The 22,912-nt window shown below is 41.0% G+C and overlaps 3 protein-coding genes across 3 annotated transcripts; 1 reads left to right on the forward strand and 2 right to left on the reverse strand.

Moving 5' to 3' along the window:
• Positions 1 to 11,480: 11,480 nt before the first annotated feature.
• On the reverse strand, positions 11,481 to 13,497 carry tmem53 (transmembrane protein 53). Its single transcript, XM_028427751.1, has 3 exons — positions 13,260 to 13,497; positions 12,966 to 13,069; positions 11,481 to 12,881 (listed from the first exon to the last, which is right to left on the reverse strand). Exons 1-3 carry the CDS (start codon positions 13,312 to 13,314, stop codon positions 12,189 to 12,191), a joined length of 852 nt encoding a protein of 283 aa, XP_028283552.1. The 5' UTR covers positions 13,315 to 13,497; the 3' UTR covers positions 11,481 to 12,188.
• Positions 13,498 to 14,546: 1,049 nt separating this feature from the next.
• Positions 14,547 to 18,480, reverse strand: toe1 (target of EGR1, exonuclease). Its single transcript, XM_028427578.1, has 8 exons — positions 18,118 to 18,480; positions 17,967 to 18,007; positions 17,742 to 17,838; positions 17,385 to 17,543; positions 17,060 to 17,173; positions 16,553 to 16,701; positions 16,061 to 16,223; positions 14,547 to 15,945 (listed from the first exon to the last, which is right to left on the reverse strand). Exons 1-8 carry the CDS (start codon positions 18,229 to 18,231, stop codon positions 15,235 to 15,237), a joined length of 1,548 nt encoding a protein of 515 aa, XP_028283379.1. The 5' UTR covers positions 18,232 to 18,480; the 3' UTR covers positions 14,547 to 15,234.
• A 399-nt stretch (positions 18,481 to 18,879) lies between these two features.
• LOC114450133 (THAP domain-containing protein 1 B) lies at positions 18,880 to 22,806 on the forward strand. The gene is made up of 4 exons (XM_028428083.1): positions 18,880 to 19,114; positions 19,486 to 19,645; positions 20,296 to 20,471; positions 20,689 to 22,806. Exons 1-4 carry the CDS (start codon positions 18,965 to 18,967, stop codon positions 21,070 to 21,072), a joined length of 870 nt encoding a protein of 289 aa, XP_028283884.1. The 5' UTR covers positions 18,880 to 18,964; the 3' UTR covers positions 21,073 to 22,806.
• The last annotated feature ends 106 nt before the right edge of the window (positions 22,807 to 22,912 follow it).

The following is a 22,912-nucleotide window of genomic DNA, read 5'->3' on the forward strand; positions in this document are numbered from 1 at the left end:
CAAGCCAGTTCCTGATCCCTCACCCCCTTCATACCCACTGATCATCACTCACATGACACACTCCGTACCTTACGCTGGGTGTGTGTGTGTGTGTGTGTGTGTGGTAGTGAATACATGTTTGTGTCACTAACGGCCGCTGGATTCAGTGCGACATCCGTCACGCTCCCAGCTACTAACAGAATGATGATGGAGGTGAAACTGATACGTGCAGACAACAAAGAGGGAAAGTCTTCAAGGCCCTTGAAGCACACTGTGAGTATCATGGTGATGAGCAGCATCAAACGCAACACATTGTTATGTGTAAAGATGTTCAATCGGTCTTTTTATTGTGGCTTTAAGATTTTCTATTTAAGGCTATACTTCAATACACGTTTCAATTTAACTTACATTATTCATTCTTGAATTAAGGGTCACCTCCAAACATCCACTTTGCCCTTCATAACATTAGCACAGATGAGTCAAGCAATTCTGGAAGATTGAAAAAAAAAGAAAAAGACAGAAAGAGAATAGAATCCTAACTCATCTCTCTCTAAAAGCCTCCTCCAGAAACAATTACAGATAAAAAATGAACATTGCCTATTTCAAACGGAACATGCGCACATCCATAACCCCCTAAACCAATTGTAAAAATGGCTCCTTCTCGGGATGAGCTGCAAATGTTTTCAGACTAATACCATTTCCCTCATCAATCGGCCGCTAATGACTGCGAGGTTTCAGAGTTGATGTGAGGGAAGGGTCGGCGGCACATAAGTTTCTCCGGAGGGAACTGTCTGCAAACTCTAGTAGTGATGCTTAACGTGAAAAACCACACAGTGCACATAGGATTCCTATCATCCTTCATCACTGTCGGCTAACAAACTGTATCTCAGCTTAACGGAGAAAGCATATTCAGTTTTTATTGAGGGGTGCTCTTTTAAATTTAAAGAAAATAGAAACACAGGACTCTCTCAGATAATGTATTGTAATACCTTTGGCTTTAAAGTCTAGGTGAAACTTCTCCTTTATGTATAGGCATAAAGTTCAGTCCATAGAAAAATGCTTTTTTGAGAAATGTGCAAACATTTGATCACTTTGAAGCAGTGTCTTTACAGTAATAAAGGTAATATTTGTTGAGCACAGCCCCAAATGATTATCCTAAGCAAACATGCATTTAAGCAACAAAAATAAAAAGATGTCATTAAATGTTTGATTTATTACAAAATAAGCAAATGTCATTTTTTACTATTACCGTATTTTCCGGACTATAAGTTGCACTTTTTTTCAACCTTTGGCTGGGTATGCAACTTATATATGAAAAAATATACAATTAGTTAGCCTTGTGTCCCGCAAATGTGTTACAAATATAATGGGAGCTGTTCTGTCCCTCTCCTGACGGTTCTCTTCCACCTCCAGCTTGTCCACACTTTGCATTCTGAGCATAGGTGACGTCCACGTTCATGGAACGCGTGCTTGCAGCTGCGCCGATAGCCTGACAGGTCGCTAATTCCAGACAGCTATATGAGCACACAGTAGTCTCCCCTTGACTCATTTACAGGATATTTATTAGGAGTTTCTGTGCGGTGAAGCTAATCATTTCTCCGTGTGAGAACTTGTTGAAATGCCGCACCACTTAAGTTAAGAGGAATTCAAGAGGCAACGTTACGCTAAAAACGTAATGATTTACGCTGGCCCGCTGGTGCCACTAATAGTCCGGTGCGACTTATCTATGTTTTTTCTTCTTCATAACGCATTTTTTGGCTGGTGCGACGTACACTCCGGTGCGCCCAATAGTTTGGAAAATACGGTAATTGATTAATATGGTGCTAGTCAATCTGAGTGTGTAATGTAATGACGTCATATTAAATAGTTCACAACACTGATTCTAATTTTTGTTTTCATTTTAATGGCCAACAATTGATGCCAATCTTACAACAACACGTCAAATTGTATATGTTAGCATAAAGTCAGCTGTTTTATAGTTACTAGAGCTCTAAAATAAAATAAATAAATAATTGTGTCAGTTTCTGAAGAACCATTTTGAGTCCCTGTTGGATGGTTTTAAACCATTAGCAGTGTCATAGTCCACCTAAACATCTAATACAGGTAAAGCAGGAAGTTTCACCTGTCACTTAAAGTATCAAAACCAAGCCGCTGTATGTGACCAGCATGAAAAAGGATGAAGGTTGTACCAGCCAGGTATGACAACAACAACAACAACACAGTCCTGAATAACCTGGCAAAACAATTGAACACACAATCACAGAGAGGGGAAAGAAAAGCAGCACGAGGCAAAAGAAGTTTGGCAAAACACCCATTACTTTATTCCACTCATAAAAGCACAATACTCAAACCTGCATTATAAAAAAAATTCTCATTTACACATTAAACACTCCACACTTGTTAAGCTTAGACTCTGTTATCATTACAAAGTCCACCACTTAAGCCTACAACATAAATACAACAGCGGCAGGCTGTACAGTAAAGACACTTGAGAGCGCACACGCATTCCATCAAAAATTAACTCAAGTAGCTTTGATAATTATACGAGGGTGTAAAATATTTAAGAGGGAGTGCAGGGAGAGCTGTTTAGAAGAGTGCGAATGAACATCAACTTCATCCAGTACAATTACAAACTGCTGACTGCTCTCACCATGTAGCTAACTGTGTTGCACAAATTCTGTGTGTGTGCTTCTCTTCGGACACGTCTCTTTCTGCACCTTTCTATTCGCACCTCTCTCTCTCTCTCGCTCTCTCTCTGCAGTAAGGGGAGGGGAAGGGAAGGAGATGATTTAAGGTAATGAGAGGAGTAAAACATCATTAGTGCAAATTAACTTTTGTCAGCTGAGGTGATCTTGGTGGGGGCGCTTCTGCCACCGGCGGCAGCTCAGATAATGGCAATTTATGCATTAACGCGTGTTACGGCGTGTGCGTGTGTGTATGTGTATGTGTGTGTCTCTGGTGATGGCCACCAAGGACGCATTCAGTCTTAAAGGGCAAGTCCAATCTTTTGAAAGGCCTTTCTCAGACAGACTAAATGTTTTCATGCTCTCTAATCTAAATACCACTGATATCAAGGTGACAATTGTGAGAAGATATTCGCTTGATAACTGATTAAACTTGAGCTGGTTATTTTCATTTTTAGTTGCTGTTCAATTAGGTTTACAGCAGCTGGAGACCAAAATTCTTAGGGTTGGTATTTTGCAGCCCAGAAGGTAGGAAGTGAAATATTTGAAAGGCTCTGAAAAGTAAACTAGTGAGAGCCTAGAACAAATGCCAAAACATTGTGTACTGAAGGATTTAGCCAAGTCTGGAACTGAAGTGTCAGAGAAGACAGTCACTAGAGTCCTCCACAGGAATGGACTACCAGGTTGCAGACCAAGAAAAACTCTACTTCTGCAGAAAAGATACCTCAATCCAGACTGAAGTATGCTAGAGACAACCTGGAGAAAGATGACACATACTGGAAGTGTGTCATTTGATCAGATGAAACAGAACTAGAGCTCTTTGGTCACAGAAATGTTGACTTCACTTTGAGAAAGAAAGTAGAGGTGTAAAACCCAAAGAACACAGTTCCCATTGTCAAACACGGTGGTGGCAGTGTAATGCTGTAGGGGTTGCCTTGGTGCATCTGGAACTAGGAATCTTGCCACTGGGTCCAAGCCAACATGACAACAACCCAAAACATGCATTGCTTCGAGTGAAGAACTACCTTCAGGAGAGCTAAGTGAACATTATTGACTGGTCTCAACAAGGCCTTGACTTAAATTTGTTGATAATCTGTAGACCAGAGTCTATGCCAAGAGACCATGAAATCTGGAGGAACATGAGAAATTCTTTAAGAGGAATGGGCTAGGACAGAACATGGTAGATATTTGAGAAAAGGACAACTTGTTCACAGGGGACGAGCTAAATAGCATTGTGACTGCTTTCCACAATCAAATAAATCTTCAGCAAATGACACAGAAACTGTGGCTGTAAAGACCTCTGTGACTGGATGTATCTTATCACAGTGTTCTTTTAATAGCTGACTTTAAATGCACGTATTTTAACACAGGTGCAGGTCTCTCTCTCTCTCTCTCTCTCTCTCGCTCCATCTCTCTGTCTTCCTAGGTCTGGCAGTAGAGGGAGGCATGGTCATGTTTAATGCATGCGGTTTGTGTTGCACTCAGCGCTGTAGAATGGGCTCCAGTCCATTAATTAGTAACAAACGGTCATTGGAAACAAGACAGGCCCAGGCACAGGTCAACCAGCTCCAAGGTCTGGAATGATGTGGACACTGATGTCTGCCCTAGGCCATCCTCTGTCTGCCGCTGGGCTTCACACAGACTCCTCACTGATTCACATTGGCTGCCACACTAAGTACATCTCTGCCCTTATATGGGTTGTAGGTCGTGCATGTTTACAAGGGGAGGATGATTTAAAAAGGGCAAAACTGTTTGGCTGTGTAGCACTGTAAGAAAAACTGATCGATGTTTTAAAGCTGGTGAAGATAGGAAAGCAACAGTATGATCATTCACTGCAAGCATTGACTGAACTTTATCTGAAAGTTAACACAAACCTTAAAGATTAAACATGTGAGGAAATGCGTTCCAGCAAGACTAACAATCCTGTGCTACACAAAACATTTCCTGTATTTTCAGTCTTCTTCTAATGGGTTAATTAACCAGTAAGAATATATTATTTGTAATTACCACCACAGGGCCACAGAGAGGGAGAGAGAGAGAGAGAGAGAAAGGAGGTTGAAAAGGAGATAAAATCTTGTATGTTAATCAAGCCATGATGAATCGTCCATGTTCATACAAACATGGCCTCTTCATGAGTCCCCTGTGCATTCCTCACACACACCAGCACAACAGAGTGGGTGGAGAGGATAGAATTAATTCTATGAAGTAAGGTGGCAAGCAGACACTGTATGTAGATAAGTGGGAGAGGTGTGGACCATGTGTGTGTTCCTACATGCGTGCGTTTCCGTGTGGGGAAAGTATGGGATTAACTCGCCAACACTTTGTCTGAGTGTGTGCAGAATGCCAAGAGGAACTGCACATTACAACAAGCTCAGCAAGGCGTTAGGCTGCTTGTTCTAAGCGTGTGTACGTGAGAACATAAGAAGGTGGACTATTGTCATCCTGGTCGCGGTGGCAATGACATATCTTAATCTACTTAGTTAGCGGCCAGGGGTCTTTAGCTAACGGATTATCAGCCAGATTTGAGTAATAGACTCCTCATTTAGCTTTAATGCGTTTTGCATAGAGAGCAGCCTCCCCTCATCACTCTTTAAGATGAATCGGCTTCGCAAGCAACAAGATAAAGGGGGAAAAAAACTTCTAAAGATATTAGTCTGCCAGCAACTGCATAAATCATAACATTTTGCTAATACAGGCAAAGTTAGAGCATTACCGCAGCCTCTGCAGCCTCTGTACAGGCATTGGAATATGCACACCAATCAGTCATAACATGTTGACAGGTAAAGTGAAGCACACTGATTCTCTGGTTTACCATGGTGCCGGCATTAGGTAAACATTTCATCTTTAAAGCTGATGTCAGAAGCAGAAAAAACGAGGCCCAGAGGGATGTGATGGACTGTGTCAAAGACAGAACTATGATGGCTGGACAACTTGGTCAGAGCATTTCCAAAAACGGCAGCTCCCTTGTGGTGTTCCCGGTCTGCAGTGGTTAGTACTATATCTAAAATCAGCAGCAACAACTGGAGCGCTTCCAACAGTGAAGCGGCAAAAACAGCATTCCTCTAAAGGCCACTTGAGACTGGTGCCAAAGGTGACACAAGATCATACGGAGTGAAATCTTACAACTAACCTGTTTATAGTTTATACCAAAATTATGCACAATTAAGAGACTGACTACATGCTGCTAGCTCATCTCCACACTCACTTCCTTGTCCGCATTTGGATTAACCAGGGAGATATATATATATATATATATAAATAATATGACACCTAAGAGTGATAATTACTTTTTAATACTTGTGATGGCTCCACCTTACTCTCAGACTCTGCCTAACTCCCTGGTTAATCCAAATGCGGACAAAGAGGTGAGTGTGGAGATGAGCTAGCAGCATGTAGTCAGTATATATGCTCCAGTCACTTTAGGTCATTAATGAAAGCAATAACATCGTTATCTCTAAGGTTTATGCTATAAATAATAAACAATGATTAAAATACATAGGAAAGCTGTAGGTCTCCTGCAGGTAGTGGGCAGACACAGACAAATGTACACATGGTCTTTATGTATGGACTCTACATCACTTATAAGGTATCCAACTGTGTGTGTGTGTGTTTATATAAATATATATAAACAGAATTTTGCTATTTGATGCAAAAGTAGAGGGTAACTGTCTATATAAATCTGTAAAGCCACCCACACAAACACACACAGTTGGATACCTTATAAATGATGTAGAGTCCATACATAAAGACGTGTACATATGTCTGTGTCTGTGCACTACCTGCAGGAGACCTACAGCCTTCCAATGTACTTTAGCCATCGTTTATTACTAATAGCATCAACCTTAGTGATCATATTATTGCTTTCATGCATTTCTGAATTGCCCGTAAGTGAGTGGAGCATTTGTTTTTTGTTGTTTTTAGGTTAACACCTTTGAAAAAATCATTGTGTGTTTCCACAGCAATGCATGCAAGTATTTGTTTATTACAAACAAGTGGGGGAAAAAAAGATGTCTGCTGCAAAATCCTACTTTTTTTCACTCCTCCTCACACACACAGATATTCACCCACCACACAAACAAACACAGACAAAGCAGCTCTAGGCCTACCACTGCCATCGTACACGGGACTTGGCCTGTCTGTGTGACACGCACAGTTTGTTTGGTAGTTTTAATTTGACAGGGCTCTGAATAGCGGTGCTGAAACACACACATACACACACGGTTTCTCAGACCTACACACACACACACACACACCTTTAATTTGACAGCGCTCTAACAAGAGCCTGCTGCTTGTCAAATGTTCTCCAGTGGCAGCAGGGATCCGCAGAGCTGAGGGGGTTCTGTTCAAGGACATCTGTGAAAAAAACACACACACATATATACACACACACACACTCCTTCGCTAACACACACTCGCTTTGAATAGGCTGAGAGAGCCACACGATGGGAGAGAGGCTGCACACACGCTGAGGGGTTTCTACACTGCTGTTCCTCTCACTCTCCATCTTCCGCTCCCTCTGTGTCTTCTCCTCTTTTTTTCTGTCTTTATCTAACATTCCATCGCTTTTTTTTTTTGCCTCTTTTGGTCTTAAGTAGAGGGCTGAGGAGCTGAGATAGACCAGGGGAGATTTTGATGACGGCTCCCTGTCTGGTCCAACAAGCTGATTCTCTTCTCCAAGTGCACACACACACACACACACATCAATTTTCTCTTCATTCTTCAATCCAAACACCATGAGACCTTTTAAAGTTACTCAAAGGCAGAAGGGACTTTGGTCCTGATCCTCTGAATTTCATCCCATTGAAGGTGTTTGTGTGCACTCATAACGTCATTTACTCATGTGTGTGTGTGTGTGTGTGAGCTCCCATGCTGTCTCGGACTTGGCTTCCACGGGACACTTTGCTCATTAGAGGGAAGAGAGGGTGACTTGAGTGACTTCTCGTCAGCTCCCTGCTCAACTTGATCACAAAGCTGGTCCCGTGGCGCGAGAGAGAAAAGCAGGGTTTCAACGCCGCATGCGTCGCTTGGAGAAGACAGCATGAGACACCTGAGTAGACGTGACCGTGGATGTGTGTGTGTGTGTGTGTGTGTGTGTGTGTAAGATAAGTATAATCACTATAAAAATTATGAGCAGTGCAGGATTTGCCTGTTTAATCAAAGCATAAAAACAGGTTCCTATTGTTTCTTATTGTGTTTATATAAAGGTACATTCAGAAAAAAAAATCATCGTTATCATTTGGCAGAAAAATCACAGTATGTCAGATGTAAAATGAAAATGTCAAACATTATACAAAATCAGCCCAAATCACCAGAGAGGAAGGCAGAAGAGATTTGCCATTAGATCATATCTTGTGATACTGTGTGTACCTGTGTGTGTGTTCCTGTCAGATAAAATACTGCACATCCCCGTCCAATGATCTAGAAAGAGGGGGGGTTCACAGGGTAGCATCCCAAATGTCAATGTGTCCATAAATACAAACATTTCTCTCCGATTCAGAGTGACATTAAACCTTGGAAAAAATAAATAAAAAAATAAACAGATTTCTGAGACAAAGTTCAGTTTCTGGCTTTCTCCTGAAACATTAACCCGCTTTAAGGTGATGATTGCATTTTTCAGATAAAAACCAGCACTGATGTGACTCCATACAGAAAGATGCTCGCACTGATGAAAAGGGCGCCCGGATTATTTGAATCCTGTAAATCACAGCTAAAAGTCAATGTGTAAAGCCAAGGTCTATGAAACTATCAGGCTGGAATAGAGAATGTAGACGATATGTTACCGCATTGCCAAGTGCTACCACTTAATACTATTAATCTTGGTGCCCCCCCCCCCCTCATCTCTCTTACTCCATCTCTACGTTGGAGTGCCTGGCGTCCTCTAAAAGTATGGATCTTGACCGTAGCCATTTTACGCGGAAGAGGGAAAGGCTAAAGAGAAAGCGCTGACCCCTCTTCGCCGCAATTTTCCCCTCATCAACTTGTGAGACTTCATTAACTTCCATGGGGTAATTTCTTCTTTCAGTGCGTTTCTAAAAGGAGGAGGAGGGGGGGGGGGTGTTATGACGTTTTCATCCACTCACTCACAGCTATTCTCTTTGCTCGCCTTTATCTAACCGGCCATAAATAAAGAGACTTTTTAATTTGAAATACAGCTTGGTTTCCTTTCTTAAGTAAGATTTTAGAGGAACGCTTGAATGTTTCTGTTCACCTGTTGATCCAGCCAGCATATGTATTTAATCTTTTCAAATACACATTAGTGCAGATGTGAACAAAAACACAGATAAGTAACATTCCACATCCTTAATCCTCTGGAGGCCAGCGTACAACATCCACTGCTGAGCGTGGCCTGCTCGGTGCATGGTGTATAGGCCACAGTGAGAGGGTTCATAGGATGGGAACAGTGAGACAATGCTACCATCTTCAGGATGAGAAGTGTCACTGTATGAAAGGAAAGGTGGGATTTACTTTTATAACAGTCTATGATCCAGGTAAGACACACAGCAGCAGCTTATTTGATATTATTAGACAACCCATACTTTTACTAATATGTATATGTGTACTAGGTAGTATATTATTATTGTTATTGTCAGTATATTCAAGGTAGGGTGAGAGATTTTGAAAACTCAGTGAGAGTCAGCCAGATATTAACACGCCCCTTTCTCTCGGAGCTCACCCCGAAGCCACGCCTCCCAACCACATGGACGCACATTACCTGAAGACGAGCTGCGGTCTGTAACTTCGGCCATCATGCACGTGCGCAGAGCTGGAAGAGAGTGACAACCAGCCAATACTCCGCACAGGGTCCACCCAGAGGATTGGCTGATGTTTTTAGTGTTTTATAGCTTCCACAGATGATTCATATTCTTCGTTTTAAAGCGAAACTGCCGAACTAATCGGTTGCTATCGGATTGTAAAGAGAAGTTACACTAATTTAACAAAAAGTGCATCAGAATGAAATCTCCTACCCTACCTTTAAAACAGTTAGTTACATACTGACTTTTTTGTATTAGGGATGTCATCATGATATCAGATTTGTGCTATGAGACTATCGCTAGCTATAGCTAGAGAAAAACAATAATCATCAGACTAACACTAAAAATATTGTGGCATTTGATGAAAATTCAAAAAACTAAATTCAGTCAACTAATTATTGTTTCTTGGCAAATCTATCTGTTGAGAACCATTTATACCAATGCACCAAAATTGGCTGAGACGCAGAGCTAATTGGCTAAAACAATTGTTTAAACCTGCTTCTAGAAAAAAAGGCCAACGTTTTATTTTAGTTTTGGACAATTCCGTAATGATTACACATCAGAGCTGAAATTTCCTACTAGTTAGGAAATGTTTTTAGAAAATGGAAATAGGTCTGTGACTATTTAGTGCACTTTACTTTTACTGGTCTGTCCTATTGATTGATCTATTTATTGCATAAGGTTCTAATATTTTACCATTTATCTTTTTCCTTTCTTATTTTTAATCTTTTACCTTTGGAAAGCACATTCTATTCCTGTATGAAAAGTGCTATATAAACAAACTAAGATATTAAACAAACATTCTGCTCTTTAATGTCCCATCATGCTTGGCTTGTGGGAGACACATGCCATTATCGTATGTTTCAGCAACCCCTAGAATGTGAGCAGAACCTCCTTTGCTATAAATGCATGTGTACGGTAGCTGTAGAGTGATCAGAGAAACTACAGAAGGATCAGAGCAACCCATCTGACATGCTGTTCATCTGTCTGTGCCGATATGTAAACTTTTGTCTTTCTCTCTTTCCTTTTAAGCAGCTCTCCATGATACATGAGGTGCCCAGGCCTAGCCTGGCACACAAGACAAATGCCAAGCACCCGCTCTTCCAAATGTCAAATCTGACATGTCGCAGACATTCAGTAACCATCCCCCGCTGGAGCATTTCAGACCCACTCTCCACAAACAGACCTTGACATCTCAAAGAAGTTCATCAAAGATGTGAGGCCTTCTGCTCCTCAGCGTATAAACAAGGAAACTAAAGTAAAACGCCAGATTCTGGACTGCTGAGCCAAAGCTTTCTAATGGTGACCATTAGGGGGAGCCATGGCACATAAAAACACACATTCACATTACAAATAAGTGTTCAATTCTGATTTTTTTCTTGTACGGATTGTATTTGTCTATTACATGTTACATATAAATCCTCTTAGGAGCATCACATGAAGTAAGTTAAGTGGCTGCATTAACATCCATACAAATCCTAAAGGGAAACAAAAGTCACTTCAGCCTGGTAACCTGAACATACTCCATCACAGATTTGAGCAGAGGTCGACTGATGCCAGCTGACACCCGGACATGTGACATTGAAAATATTTTCTTTTATTCGTTTTTCTAACATTTCTGTAGAAAACAGAGTTTTCACAGTTATTCAGAATTGTATACAGGTCATTATTCACTATATTCAGAATACGTTGTCCAAATTAAGCTGTTTTTTCCCAAATATAGTTTGTTTTATTTTCAGATTAAGCATTAAACAACAAAGACAATAAGTTTTTTTCTTTTTTTGGGGGGGGGGGGGCATGCAAATATTCCAAAAAGCAATACGTAAATACCAGTTCTCATTTTCCCTCCCAGGTCAGAATACTCTTCCAGTTCATAAATAAATACAACATGACATTTTGTTTTCTAAATGTGAATTGATGAGAACTGCGGCACCATCCTACCACATCTGGACCTAAAAAAACAAATATGCAGCAAACCTGAACACAGCATCTTACAAAATAATCAGTCTGGCATACTGTTCTATGAGCATTCTGGTTTATTGAAGGCACATCAGTTAGAAAGAACACATTATTTGTGTTGGACCTATACATTCATTGTCAATCAACTTTGTCCTTAAACTAAATGCGTTTTTATTCATTTATCGGTTATGTTGAATGTTTCTAAGAAAGCTGGCCGAGAAAATCACATAAGGCAACATTTCTGAGGCCTCTTTTAGTGAAGAAAACATTAGAATATTTGACAGTAACCTTCATCGTAAGCACCCTTGTGTTTGAATAAGTCATGTGATTATATCATAAATATATATACTTTTTTAAATACACAATTGTAAGATTAACCAGCCTCAAAAGTTTTAGAGTAACTACTAACTAATCTACAATTCTTTACATTTCACAGCAATATCAAATACTAATACATTATCCTAAAGTCCCAATTGTCCAGTGTATAGTTTGTATTTTATTTATTATTAAATAGATTAATGAAGAAAAGGCTTGTTTTAGCCTTTGTGTCACACAGTTCAGCAGCATGTGAGAATTACAGTGTTTCACATGGTGGGCTTTCAATACATACAGATCAAGTGCAGAACATCTCACAACCACAGCTGGGGAACCTTCTTAGCAAGTGCACCAGGGAGTTAATTCCCATGTTGCTGTTGACTTTATTTCAGATCACTGAAGAAAGAATTAGGCAGTCGGATTTTCTTCACTTCCCTCCGACATCTGGGATGGACGGTTTAGCAAAATCTTGTGAGGCTCTCATCACGTTTCGCTGACTTTAAACAAGACGTCTCTTTTTCATTTCAGTGCCTTCGGAGTCCTTCATGCAAGCAACCAGGAAATCGCGACACTTTACAGCGTACTGCTCAGGAAAATCCCGGAAATGACCGACGTGAGGACTGGACTCAAAATCAAAATTGTCTACGTGGACGCCTTTCTGCCTCGTGGCGTCCATGAAGGATTCGATGTCCCTGTGCCTGATCACCTGGTCAGCTCTGGAATACAGGTAAAAATGAGGCCAGGCCGGCGGCCTGTCACGCACAGCGTCATAGTGGTTCTTGTGGATGTACTTGGTCAAAGGGTAGAGCACAACCCGTAAGAGGAACACAGTCACTGCAAACAGTGCCAGGAGGACGTACCTTAAAACAGGACTTATTTTTGGCCCTAAAGTGGCCGTCAGTGCACGCAGGGCCCCCCGGACATTCCCACTACCAGGGGCGCTGTCCACTATAGCCCCAATCACATACAGTGTGTTGAACTGTTTGTCATTGTGCAGCAGCTCGATGATGTAACGGTACAGCATGAAGCCGCCGTTACTGAATATATGAAAGAAAATAGGACTGTTCTCCACCTCATAGTCGTAGAGGATCTCCAACAGCTTCAGGGCTGTGCTCTTCAGCTCCTTGTAGCCAAATGACTCTGATATGAAGACTGTCTTTAGAGGAGCTGTGTAGCGGATGGTGACACATCCCTTAAAGTTAACAAAGACAGTATGAACAAAGTGCAAATATGAGTCATTCATCCACCATAACAGCTCTACACTGTATGAACTCACCTGTTCGTTGTAGATGGAGCTGTATTTGGAGAGGTGTTTGTCTTTACAACCAGCCCAGCCCAACAGTATCACAACTGGCTCCTTTGTCCCCTGCCAGTGTCTCTCTAAAAAACAAGGCAAGACGACACAACAGCACGGGCATTAGCAGAGCAAGCTAAGCTAAAGTGGTCAACTAAGTAAGCTAACAGATAGCGGAGTAATATTTACACCGCGTGAATGTGAGACAGGGTTAGCATGTATGCTAAGCTAACTCCCGCACGAACATACTGTACAATACAATGAAATGATGCTCACCCGATGTGCCTGCATCTGGAAAGACGATATTGTAGTCTATTTCATCGGCTGCCATTTCTAAATGCTAATATCAGCTGTTGTTAGCTAACAGTAACGTCTGACTCATTTGGTCGTTGCAAAATGGTGACGGTGGCCAAACTACAGGACGGTGAGTTAAATAAATTACAGACACCACACGAGAAACAGGTTCATGAACAGACACTACCCCCGGCCATCTTCCTCCTGCTGCTGCTGCTTCTGCTCCTTCTTCCTTTACTTAAAACGAGGTTGCCACAAAGCGTGTAGGGGCATTACTGCCACCTGCTGGAAAGAAATGTGAAACAAACAAAAGTGTGCAAAGGGGTGCAGATGTAAACAAGTGTTAAATATTTAGAAAAGATTCAATTACGCTGGCAATATTTTTTTCTTTAACAAAAGTCAGTTCATTATGTCCATTTGAATTAACCCATTATACAGTGAAGCAGACCTACACTGTAACAAGATTTTATTTTTATTTGATTTATGTAATTATAAAGTAAGACCTACAGGACCATAATCACAGGAAGTTGAGTTCTCACTATTGCAGTAACAGTTTATTATAATATATAGCGATGAACTACTACTTTTGTTGCATTATAAATAAATAAATATTTTTTTGTCCCAGTTCAATAATACTACACTGAAGGTATTTTTCTTTCATTTTACTATCATTTCTTTTATTTACTCTGTTTTTTTAGTGAAGGTGACACCTGCAGAAATACAGTTAATCATGTTTGATTTCTTTATCAGTTTGTTTGATTGTTTAAAGCAGCTTCATCAGTTCTGGACTGATGAAGCTGATTGGAGCAGCAACGAAACATCATCAAGAAACTCTGCAAGTCCAGTAGCATCGCTTCAAGCTCTTGAAAATGAGAATCTGGGGGAAAAATTACCACTGATTTGAGATATCCAGGTATATATATCCCCTCTTGTTTTTCTCATTCAGGTACAACTTTTTTTGTGGCCAGTTCCTCATTCTGAGTTTTGTACTGCTCAGCTTGGTTTATACACAATCAGCAGGCGCTTCAATGACTGGATTGTTTGACAGTTGTCCCTGATGGCTCTGCGCAGCTTTGGGTCTCTCCTGCATGAAGTATCACTGACTTAATAAACAAGAAAAAGCTTCATGATATTGATATTGTCTCCTCAGTTAAAACACCAGAAGAAGCAGCTACAAGAGATTCAGAAATAAGAAAATGGTGTTTTTTGTCTGTACAGATTAGACAACATGGTACTATTTAGATAGAACTCCCAGTCAAACCCACAGGATAACATAAAGAGAGTTTATTTTCCAATGAAGACAGGAAATTATACATCTGAAATGTGAATACTAATGACGACTATTTAAACTATAAACACTGTCTCTGCAATTAAATGTATGTCACTGATACCCGTGTCTTTGTTCAGTTTTTAAAAATAATTTTCAAGGTCAAAATCTCATACATAATATACAGCCGCCTGCTGCTGGAAGCTGAAAAGCTCAGAAACCATAGTAGCTCAACCAATAGCTTCTGAAATACCTCATTAAGTGCTTGTTCACTCTTTAGTTTAAAAACATAATTAATCATGGTTCACCTAGCGTTTATGCGGAACCAAACATACAAAGTAAACATTGCTGACAAACAATAATCTTATGTTTTATTGTCTGTACTGCAAGTACAGCATAATAAGAACTGTTGCCATGTTGGCAGTGTCTGCCCATTTCCTGATTAATCTGAATATGGGCAAAGTGGTGAATCGTAAATTGAGCTGCAACAGGAGAACTGTTGTGCAAGGTAGAAAAGGGAGTTTGTCTATTTCTTGTTGTGTGTATATCTACTGTACAGTTGTACATTCTAACATGGAGGTGTATAGGGACTGACTCACTTTTGCAGCCAGCCTCCACAGACTGCATGGGGAACAGCGTTCAACACTTGAATGATCGCACTGTTTTTCAGCCACACAGGTGACCGCTACGCTACATCTTCACTCCCCACACCATCTCCATCTTCTGCATGTGGGCCTTAGATGACTTGGAGAAGGTACTTTTAACTACATTCAGAGGAGCTGCCTTGCCGCTAAGATAGACCTTATTAAGGCAGGTGGGAAGCCATGATTGTGCCTCCTTTTGCTCCTTTTCCTCAACCCCTTCTCCATCATGGTCTTTTTTGTCAAGGGTGCATGAGCAAGCAAAGATGTACCCCGTCATAAAGGCGTCAAATCCTGCCCGATGCGTCCCTGTGTCTGTACACTTCTTACCATCAGTCTCAGCCGAGAGGGCCCTATTTTTTTCTGTCTCTCCTCCTCTGCTTTCTACATCATTCTTTGTATTCATTGCTGTTGCTGCAGAGTGTCTGGAATCTGTGTTGTCTTCACACATGCTGTTCCCCTCACTTTCAGTTCTCATGCTCTCTCCATCATTCTCTTGGGTTTGTCCATTACCGTCCTCCAGCGTCACATTGTCAGTTGCCCCTTCTTGGTCACCTGGATCTTCCATGTGTGTTTTTTTGTTTTCAGGGGCGTCGTCAATGGTGGAGGAGCAATCTGCAATATCTTTACCTCTCTTCTTGTCCCTCTGTCTCTTCCTCTTTTTCCTCTTGTCCTGCTTGTTTCTCTCATCCTGCAGGATGATGAGGTCTGTGTCATGGGATAATGGACACTGAGTTCCATTTGGGCACCAACCAAATGCCTGTCAGTCAAATACACGAGAAAGATGGTGTATTAATAAACCTAAATAAAGACAGTTTCTTTGCTTCAGTGGACATAGAAGGAGGGTGTAAAATCGAACAAAAGCAAAAACTTACAGAGAAACGCTGGCAAATGTCCGTCTGTGCCTCTGGGGAAGCAACAGTAGGACAATCTCTATAGTCCACGTAGGTGGACATTTGACCAGCATACTGACAAAACTCCACATGAACCTGAGGTCCAGCTGCTCCGCAGGTCACGCTGCGGCTGTTATCCAGCTTACTGGTGGAGCAGGAAAAGATGATGAGGTGAGGAACAGGTGGACACTGTCTCAACTTTTAAGACACATTACATGAACACTACAATTCCCTTTGTCTTTCTCAAGGGCAAAGTTAATGTGTGTGCAAAACACAAATAAAAAAATCCATTCTGATCGATTAAGATCAGCTCACAAATTAATATAAAACGAACACTACTCAACTGTTACAAATTGAGACGCTGATGCATTACCTTATAAAGTACAGGTCAATGATAACCATATTTTGAGTACTTATCCAGCATTAGAAGTGCAAAGGAAGCTATATTTTGACTGAACACAAACCAGTACTCACCATTTCTTATAGGCATACTCCAAATAGGAGGCACTGAATCGAAGCTCAAATTCAGTGATGTATTTTGTGTCATAAATACCAGCAGGGAACATCTCAGACAGGTCGGCTGTGAAGGTGGCCAGGCGCTCAGGCAAATGAGCATAAAAACTCTGGTGGAAAGATAAGTGCACCTTAAGCCTTAATGTTATGACCACCTGTGCAAAATGACTGGTCTGCAGCAACAAGGCCCCATATGCAACAAACTGCAAAGTTCTGTGTATGTCCTGACACCTCTCTGTCAGAATCAGCAATGATTTGTTTTAGCAGTTTCAGCTACAGTATCTTGTCTGTTGAATTGAGCCACATGGGGCAGCCTTCAATAGCCAATTGATTGCTCATTTCCTCAATTCCTTAACATTACACTTTATATATAACAAACTTATCAAACTACGTGAGTTAGAACATTTCAGTCAATATTTAATATTTAGCTCATTTGGACAAAATATCTGGTATTAGGTAAGCGAGTACCTGATAAAGGAAGGCCATGTCAATGAGGCCGTTGTGTAACACCAGTGGCTTCCTGGCACGCAGCAGTTCAGTAAACAGTGCCCGCATGTGGACACCATGGCCATCAGATCCTCCCTTGCAAAGAAGAAGAGACAAAATTAGTTCCTTACATGGGCAAAACACCCAAAAATCTGGCTTGTGTCATCGGTTTCACAATTGGAATTAAATCATCAGGAACTGCTTCTAGTGTTAAAAGAGAATAGAGATAAAAAAAACATATAAAGTTCTCACAAAAGAAAAAGGGGTAAACAGAGTACAATGCAGAAGAACATGCAGTCATTATTACCTTATTATTGCCCTTGTAGTAAGGAATTCCATGGCTGTACTGCTTGTTAAAGTCAAATCCATGCTGCACCAGAAACTGGACAGACTGGGGTTCTATGATGTATTCCTCTGAACACAGCAGGGTGAGGTTATACACCTGGACCAGGTACGTGTCTGCAACCTGGTGGAAGCAAAAAGAGGCACATAAATTACACATTACACATAAATGAAATTATAATTATGCTATGATACTTTCCATAACCGTCTCTGAAAGACTATTCTTACACTGATGTAGGTTATGCTCATCATGAGAAAAACATATAATGTGAACATTTGAACACCCTTGTCCAGATGTGTTAAGCAGTTTTTAAAGTCATACCTTGTGATCCAATTTCTTGTAGCAGGAAATTCCCAAGGACAGGATGGAGCGAGAGCGAGCTGCATGGCATATAGCTTTATATCTGTCCTCTATGGACCTGAGACATGATAGAAGTGTCAGGGCTTGCATGCATGTGACAAAACGGCCTGTTACTGATCTGTAGCTTTTTGCACAATAACCTGATTATACGCTATTGATATTTATTTATTAAAGGTTTGTACTCACTCGGCCAACAAGGACTTCCTGTTTCCGAGACCACTCAGCTCCTGAAACAATACATGACTGACTTTGTTAACTCTTAAATGATTATAGATCTTAAACAAAACTACAGACAAGTTGATCTAAGCCATGTGCACGCCCACATGCATTTACTTACCGTGTCCAGTGCAACGAAGGAAGACGTTTTAATGGCCACTACCATGGCAGGCCAAAGCTCTTTAAAGTTATCATTCTGGACATCAATAACTGGAACTATCATTGATGATGACATGTTTGCATCAAAGTTACAGACGGCCACTTGGAATGTTAGCTAGCTAAGCTAGCTTCTTTGTCGGGGCTTTTAGCAGTTCCTTTTTGCGGAGGTCTTGCTAGTTGTTTACTCGGTGTTGTTTACTCAGTATATTTAAGAATTTAGTCTCAAACAGTTGACTTTTCAGCATAACCGAGTCAACAGCTAGTAGCTTTCAAGACCGTAAACATTTCAACGTGCTCCGGGTCCTGCGACAACAAACTCATAGCTGTTCGACGTATGCCTAAGTACAAATTAAAATGAGTTTTTCTCCAAATGCTTGAACATACTTTTCACAGCTATTGTCTAAAAAAACGAACGAAACTGTGCACATGATATTTGATGTAAAAATGTGTATTTGACTTTTTGGTTTTCAATCATATTTTCTAACAGGCAGTTATGATATACTCACAAAACCCCTACGTCACCATTCGAGTAGAGGTGCGCCATTTTGGCTCAAACAAAGTCAGAAATATTTGACTCGTCATTAAGTATTGTTGATTGTCCTCATAAAATTCTTTGTTAAAAAATCTGCAAGAGAGACTCGTGGTTTCCACGAAGTAGACTGTGCTGTAAATGTAGCTTTTTTCCCCTAATTTTTTTATACTGCGTAAGTAGTTGGCTATAAATAAATATTAAGAGACCAGTCAGAAACGTAATTGCCAGTCAAGCTAACTTTAGCTTTGCCGTTTGTTTGTTTTTTTTACTGTGTGCAATGGGTGGTTGCTCTGCTCCAAACTGTTCCAATTCTACCAGCATAGGCAAACAGCTGTTTAGGTTCCCCAAAGACCCCGTGCGTAAGAAGAAATGGGTGGTGAACTGTCGACGTGACTTTGAGCCAACTCCTCACTCCAGACTCTGTCAAGTAAGCTTACAAACACAAAACACTCATGCAGAGATGATGCGTTGATCTGCGTAAGCAGACACAAATGTAAATAGATAACACGTGTTAAATGTTACTTTTTTTATTTAGTTAGCATCGGTAACGTGTCCTCTTCCTCCCACGCCAAAACATTATACATTCGTATGTTATTATCACGTTATTGCACTGCTCTACTGTCGCATTATGACTTTTATGTTTTTTGTTTATACTAAAACTACTTTAATTGAATACATACCCTGTATGGACAAACATGTTGAATAATAAACAAGTATAATCAATCTTTTAGCACATGTAAACACATTGGCTGTGTGCATTGTCTGATGATATGTTTGATGATCTGTTGCTTCCTTAAGGACCATTTTGAACAGAGCCAGTTTGAGGAGGTAGCTCGGTCTCCTGCTGGAGGAAAGAAGCTGAAGCCCAATGCCATTCCCACTCTGTTCAGTGTTGGTGAACCCCCTTACCCTGCTGTCACCACTCCATACATTCTGCTTCCACTGAAACCTGAACCAGGTAAAACATAACTGCTGCACACTGTGTCATTTATGCAATGCCAGTGTTATCAACACCCTATAGGTAATATAAAAAAAACTTGGAATTAGTCATAGGTAATGTCTGATTTTAGTTGAGTGTGTGTAATGTAGGGATGTCCCGATCAGGTTTTTTTGCCCTCGAGTCCAAGTCACTTGATTTTGAGTATCTACCCATACCTAGTCCCGATACGATAAAGGATTCTCTATAAAGGAACTCATTGCAGTGTGTGTGTGTGTGTGTGTATGTGTGTGTGCCACACACACACTGGGAGATTTCATACACGCAGCAGCTCATCAAGGTCTCCAACCCAGGACCTCTCGCAAGGAAAGCAACTGTCATACCCCTACACTACAAGACACAGAGTCACTCTGCATAGGAAGCATTAACTTTGCCAGCCCTAATAAATATATATCCGAGTCCTGATCGGGAGGTAATGTCCGATTCCGATCGAGTCTGAAATCACGTAATCGGGCCCGATTTCCGATCACGTGATCGGATCAGGACATCCCTAGTGTAATGTAAGTTCCCAGTGTCCCCAGCGTAAGGTCTGTCAGGTCAAGCACAATTTAAATGTGCCAGATCCAAGCCAGGAGATGCTGTGACAGTAAGTGACTTCTCTGTGTGCCTAGTGGAGAAGGAGTTGAATTTCGGGGACCATGGCTATGCTAGACGCAACCCCCTACCTGGGCTGGAGGAGGAGGATGGTGACAGGACACGCGATGACCAACAACCCTGCACTCAGTGTCAACTCCTTAAGAAACAACTGGAGCAGGAGACGCAGCGCACTGCAAGGCTGCAGAAAGAGGTGGGAGAGACTTGGCTGTCTACACACACCACCGACTACTTTATTGTCTGTGTGTATCATGATTCATTTGTGGACTTAAACACACTGTTACAAGGTCATCTTAAAAAGAGTAAGTGATGGCTGGTAACACATAACTTGACTAACAAGAGTTAACATTAGATAACAGACCAGTTTGGCAAGCAACTGAAATAATAACCATCTTCTCTGTCACTACCAGGCAGAAGAGATGAAGAAGCGTCTGTATCGACTTGACCGGATTGAGAAGGGTCTCCAGAACTTTCTATATGAGGACCAGATCCGCGCCCTGTCCCTTACAAAGCGTTCCCGTCGGGCCGTGTGGTCCCCGGAGACCATCATGAAGGCTCGAAAGATTCGCTGTGCAGTTGGCACTAAGGGTTATGAGTACCTGAGAGAGATTGGATACCCGTTGCCTTCCTACAGGACTCTATGTAACCGCTTGGAGACTAAGATAATGGTGACGACGGACATGAGCTGTGAGGAGCTGGCAGAACTGGGCCTGGGGCTCATGGCAACTTGTGACAGTCCCACAGAAGGTGTTGGAGACAATGATGAGGAAGAACTGATTGGTGTTTTGTCCTGATCCTTGCAGTTTGGATAAATTGCTGGCCCTAACCAAGGGCAAACAGAAGGGAGAGGTCTTGCTGTGTTTACCTTCTGCAGTAACACAAGTTGGGCACAATACACTTTTATGGCAGATTTAGGAGTGTGTGTGTAAAGTGCCCAGTTGTAGTTACAATCTACACTAGTAGACAGCTTTGCTCAGGTGGTGTGTGATGCTCAGGCTTGCAGCTAGGCCTAGATCTATGCTTATGGTGTGTCTTGGTGTGAACTTACCTACTGTATGAGCTTGGAATGTGTGAGGAGTGCGTGTATCATATAACTTGTGAACAATAATAGCATATTTATTTTTTATCAGAGTTCCTTACATTTACACACTTTATCCCAGAAATGTCATGACAACATTCAAACATTGATAAGACCCCTTTCATGATAATGTCATTAGCTATACACACACACACACCTCTCCAGTTAGAGTTTCACTGGCTAAATAAAGCCAACAGTCCCTGTTTATTTTAGTGTTTTATCCCATTTATCAAAGGGCAAAGTTTTACCAGTTGTTTATACAGGTTTGTTTTTTTAAATTGGCAGCAATTCTACAATCAACATACAGTTCCATCAAATGTTTACAGAGAAACTATGGGTGTCAGCGTATGCCTTTATGCACACAGAAAGAGGTCACTTCTTCCAACAGTTGCAAGAAGTCAAGTTAACTTTTCCAGCAATGTATATATTATAATGCTCAGCTGTGATGTGTCTTCTGCTGCATGCGCTACAAACAGTCCAGGGAATATTGTATAGAGTTAGAGCGCGCTCTACTGAACAAACTATTTGTTTACATACACCAATTCTAAATTCTGCATTATCAGTATTCATGTCTGACATATGCATATAGCAATATAGATGTATATCAGTGTGCCTCTGGGGCTGGAGATTTTGGTCACAAACTATATTTAAATATAGTTTGGGGTTTGCCACCAAATCAGTGAAGCTGAGTGTACATTAGCAACAGCATTGTTCACATTATGCACTGTATAAATAAAATACAAGAATACCTGTCCACAAGTGTTAAAAGATAACTCTCCTCAAATACCACTTACCACTGTAGTAGCTAAATATTGTCTACATAAAACAATTTGCATTTTAGTTTGGCCCACGTTGGACTTTGAGCTAATCATTCACATTTGTTTTGCAGCTGGCCCGTTGCCAGAGGTAAACTGTAAGGTTAAAAAAAAAAAATGTGCTCAGCAACAAAGTGAGGTTTGGTGAGGTGGCTGTAAATACTGTAGCTTTACAGTTGACATTTGCATTCTTCTACCTTTGACTGACTCTGAAGGGACAGTCTGACAACTGCGACCTTCTCCTGTTTAGTCACATCGATTTTTTTTTGTTTGTTTCTAGCCTCTGTCAGAAGTGCAGCCATGTGTTTGTTTGGTGGCATTCACCTCTAAACAGCACAGAGCTTGACTTACATAGTAAAGTAAATATTATTTCAACAGTTGCATTTGCATACTCATGCTATAATGCAGCTCCCCGTAGTGCTTCGGCAGGCTGACCACACACAGTTGAGGTAGATGGGGAAAGTGTCTGGTATTAACTCTGTCTCAATAAAAATTTGGACCTACTGATGATGCTATAATCCATCCTGAATAAATCTCATGGGTCTATAATAAGATCTTAGTGTGGTATTGGGTAAAGTGATAATGATTAGTTGAATAAAAATGTCAGTAAATGCTAAAAATGTATCATAGTGGCACTAAAATAAGTTAAATCACAAGAATGCATGTTAGCAGAGCATGATGGCGGCTACAAGGAATCCAAAAGGAAAAACGAAAAGATGTTGTCACCTCTTGTTGCCCATT

Source organism: Parambassis ranga, chromosome 17, assembly GCF_900634625.1.
Source record: "Parambassis ranga chromosome 17, fParRan2.1, whole genome shotgun sequence".
Classification (NCBI taxonomy): Eukaryota; Metazoa; Chordata; class Actinopteri; family Ambassidae; genus Parambassis; species Parambassis ranga.